Source organism: Dermacentor silvarum, chromosome 5 (genome assembly GCF_013339745.2).
Source record: "Dermacentor silvarum isolate Dsil-2018 chromosome 5, BIME_Dsil_1.4, whole genome shotgun sequence".
In the NCBI taxonomy this organism is placed as follows: domain Eukaryota; kingdom Metazoa; phylum Arthropoda; class Arachnida; order Ixodida; family Ixodidae; genus Dermacentor; species Dermacentor silvarum.
In genome coordinates, this window is record NC_051158.1 from 162,812,763 (window position 1) to 162,820,376 (window position 7,614).

The following is a 7,614-nucleotide window of genomic DNA, read 5'->3' on the forward strand; positions in this document are numbered from 1 at the left end:
TGTTTTGTAATGTAGAGGTTGTTTCAAGTTTGCTGACGAATGCACTGATTTATAGTTTTCTGTGCGCTTGTGATTTAAGGGGTGGACAGGCTTCACAAGCACTGATGCGAGACTGCATCGTTATTGCCATCTCAAGTTTTTAGAAGCCGGAACATAAAATTGATTGACCAATTGAAGAATATTGCGAACTGTGCACGCATATCTGTTAAAGAATAGCATGTGCGCGCCTTGTGTTCATAGCAACGCCATTTGTTTTTTCTTTTGTTTTTAGCCAGAGTGGGGCCAGCACGCAACGGACATTGTACGCATGCGCGTCCTGTTGCGTTACGGGGGCATCTACCTCGACGCCGACGTGTTCGTGGTGCAGTCTCTCCGGCGGTTCCTTCGCTACGAGGCAACCGTGGCTTGCGCAGAAGGTGGCGTCTTCGGCAACATGATAATGATCGCGCACAAGAACTCCCGCGTCATGCGTCTGTTCATGGACACCTACCGCGAGTGAGTGACGCGCAGCTTCATCGCTTATGAGAACAAAACTTGTTTTATTGCGATAGCAATTATATGGACACTCAAAGAGGATTTCTGCCGTCGGCGTCGTCGTGAGGTTTCGTATTACGTCAACGACGATGAAATCGTCGCCGCGCGCGGGATGCTGTATGTGCGAGTGAAAGGGCGCGAGGGACGCGCGCTTTCATGGGGAGTGAACGCACGGCGGAGAACAAACGCGCGTTCTGCGCCGTTTTTTCTTAAGGGCTGCAGAATTAAGCGTCTCTTTCCTCCTTTACAATCACCATATATATATATATATATATATATATATATATATATATATGCTATATATGCGTTTGCTATATACATATATAGCAAACGCGACTTCTTTCGTCGAGCGAAAGGCCGTGGAGGGACGGGAGGGAGGAAAGGGAGGTGATGTTTAGCTGCGGCACCAAATGCATATTTAAATATAAACGTTGCGAGGCGAGAAGGTGGTAAAGACTTCCGACGCTGCTCGACGAGTTTCCCGTTCTGATCTCGTCGAAAACCTCCGAGCCGCCCCCAGAGGTCCTGGCAGCCAGCGTTACTAGATTACCTCTTCGAGGTAATCTAGTAACGTTGCTGGCAGCAGTCGCCAACGCCGCGCGCGTTCGGTGCGAACGCGCGCAATACGGCGACGGCGTCGACAACAGTCCTGCGCGTTCCTGGTGCTGCTGCATGTCCAAGTTTATACAGCTGGTAAAACTACTATCCTTACTCCGTATAGCTCTCTACTAAGTTGCTATCGCAATTGATGCTTCGCCTTTCGGATGAAACTGCGACCTTTTTGTGTACATTTCTGCACTTGCTGAGTAGTCCATATGGTGACATTAAGAGAACCCGCAGAAGCAACAAGTTGGACTTTAAGCAAGATTAACGCGACATTTTTCTGAGCTGTCAAGTGCATATCGACATGTTCGGCCAGCATGACCGCACAGGGACGACAGAAAAGAAACAACAAAACTGCTGAATGGTCACTGAATTTACTGGAAGAGAAACAGAAACCGATATATCGAGGCAAAAGAAAAAATCCATAAAAAAAGAAAAATTGAACTTGAGTATTTGAATGACATTGCTTTCCGAGGCTTGTGCACGTGGGAGAAAGAAATTCTGTTTTTCTGCTGATGCAGCAGCTGCCTTTCTTGTGTATCACCACCGCCTCTAAGATGCAACGTTCCTCTCTGTGACTATTTTTCCTTGAGAGCACGTATCTATTCATAAAGTGTGCTGGCAACCACAGCTACGTCAATGTGTCTTTCGGTAGCATAATAGGTGGGCAAACTCATTCATGACTCGACTCATTCAGCAACCCGCCAGCCGAAGGTCATGACCGCGGCTTTGTAGAACTTCGGTGAGTTCTAGACCGAGTGAGCACGGCTGAGTAGAATTTGAGTCCTTCTTAGTCCGCGTGAGCACTAAGAAAAACTATTTTCTGTGAGTGAATCTGTGTGAGCATACAGGAACAGCTTGGGCTCGTTGGTACATAACGTCGGAGCAAGAGCGGAATCCTGAGAAAGGGACAGAAGAGGCAAGACAACACAAGCGCTAACTTTCAAAAAATGTTTATTTGAAGCGGTACACGAATGATAGTGAGTGAGCATGATCACAAAACTATTTAGATCGGCAGGAAGAAACGGAAGTTCTGTTCCAGCTAGCCCGACAGATGGTGTGCTGACACATGGTGTGCCCAGTCTGTCTATCATGTCGGCCTCAATTATTCAACTGAATAGCTTTTTTTTAAATCTTGACTTCTTAATCTTCAGCTTCCTGAAAATGTGGCTGACAACCATATGTGCTGCAGTACTTCGAAGGACGTTCTTCTTGACGCGCAGTGCAGCATGTGCGGTTGTCAGCCACATTTTCAGCAAGCTGATCTGATAGTCAAGAATAATGAAAAGCTATAGACTCAAAGAACACTGAAATGGGTTCGGGCATGTGTACTAAGGGAAGGAAACACTAAAGGATGGTGGTGCAAGTCATATTCATCAGCATGACTCAGCATAAATAACAATGACTAAGCAAAAAAGGATTAACACTTAGAAACCACCAGAATGGGTTCGGACGTGGGCACTAAGTGATTGATTGATTGGTTAACACTGGGGTTTTACGTGCCAAAACCAGTTGTGATTATGAGGCATGCCGTAGTGGAGAGCTCCGGATTAATTTTGACCACCTGGGGTTCGAATTAATCCGGTGCCCTCCACTATGGCACTAAGTGAAGGAAACACTAAAGGAGGGTGGTAGAAGTCATAGTCATGGGCATGACTCAGCAAAAATGACAATGATTCAGCGAAAAAAGATTCATACTCAAAAACTAATGGAATGGGTTCGGATGTGGTACCAAGTGAAGGAAAAGGCTAAAGGTTGATGGCCGAAGTCATAGTCATGAGCATGACTAAGGCTTTCGCCTTAAGGTATCTTAGGTGTAGCTAAACGGACTCCTGTGGACTCACGACATGAATATAATGAAATGCGTGTCATGTTGGTCATAAAAGAGCCGCCTGCGTCTTGGTGCTCTCATGGTCTTTTCGTTAACTTGGCAGGCTCTCCGCACACTGTTTTCTGTATACAGCATTCGCTTGAATTTTATAACTTATACCACGAACAATATTATTCGTTTCTTCGTCTCTCGCTGTTCCTCTGCTGAGGACGTATTGGTGTGACAAAGCGGTTTACAAGCTATTACAGATGAGATTCATGTTAACAAAGAATGAGACAAAATTACATCAGGAAATTAGTGGGCATAGCATGGGTTGTGCTGGTGCAGGATATCGTAATTTCAGGTCTATGTTAGGCATAATTATTCTTGGTGCATACTTCCTGTAATTGTACGTATATTCATATACAGGACTCACAAAATTTGCGTCGCTATGCACGATGTTTTGTAGAATTAGCCAAACTGATCACGATACAGTATCTGTGGCTAATGGGTAGATTAAGTCGGAGCAGAAGGAAACTATCGTACAGAATTTGTGATTGTTAGAAAGTGCCTGTTGTTGTAGTTACTTAAAATGAGATGGAGAAGCGACGCACCAACATTTCCTGCTACTTAAGTACTTGCAATATCACTTTGACTTTATATACGATTTCTGCTTGATGGTAAAGTACAGAAAAACTGAGATAGAATAACTAACGCCCTGTCTCCTCGAACATATAGACGGTAACATTTTAACGGAAAGCCCATTTAAGGATTATGCATGTGGTGCACTTATGGCCATCTGGAGATGATACACTCTTGATTCATGAGAATCTTAACGTCAATATTACGTCGGTCTAATAAAAATGCATTTAGAAATAAAGGCATATAATCATGCACTTTAAAATGCGGCTGTAACTTTCTCGAAAAAAATGCACTGTTCGCAGTAAAACTTACATCAATACTTGATCATTAAATTTTCTCAATTAACTGTGCAGAGGTTCGCTATTGAGTCATGGGCTCACATTCCTTCCGTAAGCAGATTTTCATCGTAGTCATCACTAGAGACAGGATGCTATGGCACTAAACAAATATGTTTTAGGCGCCTTTAACAGGTACTGAAGCAGTCTTTGCAGGTATATCTAGGTGCAAAAATCTGTACTTTAGACCTATGTATATGGATATAAGCTATGATTTTCTAATGAACACGGCCACTACACTCTCGTTTCGTTAAATTTATTTTATTTTCGCGATAAAAAGGAAGGAGCGAAGATTGGTAGGTCAGTATATTTATAGGAAATCTGGGTTGGCTAGACAACGTAGGCAAAGTTGTGAAAGCTGTGACAAAAAAGCACTTCTCGCAAAATTCCGAGCTGCACATTGTGCATTTTTTTCGCTCACTATATTAGTTTCTACGCACAGAAGGAACACGCTTAGTATTCACCGAAGTTGGTAGCACATAGCTGTACATCGGAACGTTCAATATTCCAATGTCCTCTGGAATTGCAGAATGTCCAACGGTCAGAACTCTTGACAGTTTTCAGCAGCGAAACCTCGAAATTTCTGTCCAATACAGATTGAACTAACTCTCAGCAACAGATGCATTGCAGATGGTGGCGAACCTCTCTTGATCGTCCAGAGTGAGCCCCACATATAGCAGAGTTGCGCCCAACCATTAAAATTTATCGCTGTCAGCTGAAAAAGTGAAATAAGAATAATATACGCATAATATGCGAATAAAAAAGTCTGTCACCTTCCTGTGTATTGCCACGTAGGGGATCTTGAGCTCCTCTCACAGCGATACTGTCGTCTGCTGCAAAGCTGGTAACAACAGACTGGTCTACAGTCAGTTATTATAGACTGTAGATCAGCAAACAGTTAGTTTAATAATCAGCTGCATCAGCCAAGTTCCCCCGTGGGTGATCGCGTTGTAAACATGAAGAGGCTTGGGCAAAACAGATAAAAAGGCACTTCTAGACCCGGAAAATCTTATATAGGCACCGCCGTCGAAATGGGCATTTGGAGGAAGAATAAAAAGCCACTGAAATATTTCTAGACTTTAAATGTGTGCTTATATAATAAATAGGCACAATAAGGACTTTTAAATATAGGCTTTTTGCCTGACGTACCGTTCTCTAGTTCTGAGATATGCTGTGGCCCAGTTGCGCATATTATTCTTATTGACGTTTCTTTTCGTTTTTTGGCGGGGCCTTCAATTACACCTCTGCCCCCAGGTTCAATGCATCACTGTGGGACTACAATTCTGCCGATGTGCCCACCACACAACTGGTTGTCAAGCGGGCTCACCTGTTCCACCGCATGTACCACGGCCTGGAGACGTACATGCTCCCCGGTGTCTACTTACCCCACTTTATCCCCGACTGGCGCAACGCCTACGCCATGCACACCTTAGTGAACTACCGCAATGATGTGAAAGGCGACCCGCTGATCGGTCAAGAGCTGAACGAGACGAACATCAGGAACTACGATACCGCCCTGGGACAGATGGCTCGCTCAGTTCTTTTCGGCACGTCTGATTTTGTCGCTCCGGATGCTCGCCTGCTGAATGTTACTGAACTCGCTGCCATGAAGGACCGCGGCGAAGACCTTACTCGAATGGACACTGGAAGTTCGAGACCGTTCTATTACTCAAAGTAGTTGCCGGGAATGTTGCATGCGTTCTCAGCACCGCTGTTGATACAAGTTTCTTCCACATCTTTGTTGCCAGGAATTAAAGTTGACGGTTGAGAGTGACATCTGTCTTATTCAACGCCAACGATTGTTCAAAACAACTCGCACGTTTTAGGCAACTAATGTAAAGCAGCTGGCAATTTCATTTATCTGTATCTTCACTTAGCACACGTGTGATGCAGTATTTGACGTTCTTGTCAATCTCGTCTGTAGGTAGGAATGCAGTAACACATTTTTGTGTGACTTCAAGATGCGCTTACAATTTGTTGCCATGCTACCAAGAATTTTACCCATTTCTATTTTCTATGTGACTCTACTCTCTTTTAACAGCGAAGCTGTTTAAGCCAACCGTAATTTGTGGTGCGTAGCCGTGGTAGCCAAGACAACCTGGAGGAAGAGGAGGAGGAGACCGCGTGCACGCGCGCGCGGCCTCCTCCTCGCCAGCTCCCTGCCTTCCCGACCCCTGCCTCTCCTCTCCGCGGCGCGCTGAGCCAGGAGCAAAAAAAAAATGTGGTTGATCCCTCTTATATAGGAATCGGTATAGAACACGAAAGTGAAACGTGTCTTCACAGAAGTAGTGTAATGTTTATTGCACATTGATATATAATGTCTATTGGTGTTTTGTGGCTAAAGCGCCCTTGGGCGTTGATGCACCCACGCTGACGCCTGGTGGCACGTCTCCTCCATCACGACTACCAACGTCGATGACCATGAGCAACCGTCGTGCATATGGAAGCTGCACTACGCTGCACACGCTAGCACAACGCGAAAGACGAAGCACGTAACTGACACACTAATACAACGCGCAAGACAAAGCACGTAACTGAATCGTCACCGAGTCAAATCAGCGCGTACAGCGCGTCGTAATTGCAGCCTCCGCGATCAACTTCAGAAACATTTTCAGAGCTAATTGCGGAGGCCACGCTCCGCTGTGCTGAGTACGGTGAACGCCACCGTAGTACGGTGAACGCCACAGGAGTTGGTAGTGCTTCTTGATGCCAGCGTCCCTTCGAATGCTGGCATCGAGGCGTCGTAGTGCTGAGACCACCGAAGCGTTCACTGTCGGTGCGCGTTAGTGTCATAATGCAGTACTTCTCTTTTCTGCTCGTAGGCGGCGGCACCGCCCCGAGCAAGAGCGCGGGTACACGGAGGAGTGTTAGATATATAAGGCGCGTCTGTGTAGCTCTCTGCAAATGCGTTTGTGGCGCAATGGGTTAAACGCTCGGCGATCTATCGTCGCGGACCGAGAGGTCGTGGGTTCGATTTCCAAATTTTGCATGTTTGTGGAACTTTTTCTTCTGGTTTCTTTCTTTGTATTATGTTCGTGTACATTGTAAGAACGTCATTCCGTATTTCCGTATGACGTATTTCCGTGACGGAAATACGTCAGTGAAGTCTTGGTGGACCCCGGCATAAAACACTTTCGTGTTAAAAAAAAAGAACCGCGCCACGGTCCAGACAACAGCGAAGCTGGTCGATTGATATCGAGCGGCTAGCCTCCAACGCGTTCGGCGTCGGCAAGCAGCAGCGTTCTTGGCACTGCGCCAACCTCGGTTAGCCTGCCTGCGTTTGTGGCATGCCAGGAACGCTGTCGCTCGTAGACGCCAACGCGTCCAGCGCTAGTCACGCGAAATGTCGCCAACGCGTTCGGCGTCAGCAAGCGACAGCGTTCTTGGCACTGTACCAAACTTGGTTAGCCTGCCTGCGTTTGTGGCATGCCAGGAGCGCTGTCTCTCGTAGGCGCCCACGCTTCCAGTGCTAGTCACGCGAAATGTCCTGAAAGGGAAGGTACCTCCGAAAATGATCGCTCGAGAATACCTTCCTACATGCGTAGTTAAGTTAAACCAAGTTAAGACCAAGCAGGCAACCAAGTTCATACCTAGCAGTAGCAGCCAGTAAGCTTCGCTGTGCCCAAGCTTTGCGCGACCGAGTGCAACCTTTCCTGATTTTTTAGTTACTTTAACTGTTGTAAGTAGAAC

At 46.0% G+C, this 7,614-nt stretch overlaps 1 protein-coding gene across 1 annotated transcript; it reads left to right on the forward strand.

The window, feature by feature from the left end:
- The first annotated feature begins 286 nt into the window (after window positions 1-286).
- Window positions 287-5,614, forward strand: LOC119452650 (uncharacterized). Its single transcript, XM_037714649.2, has 2 exons — window positions 287-495; window positions 5,179-5,614. The coding sequence occupies exons 1-2, from the start codon at window positions 308-310 to the stop codon at window positions 5,600-5,602; spliced, it is 612 nt and encodes a 203-aa protein (XP_037570577.2). The 5' UTR covers window positions 287-307; the 3' UTR covers window positions 5,603-5,614.
- Window positions 5,615-7,614: the final 2,000 nt, after the last annotated feature.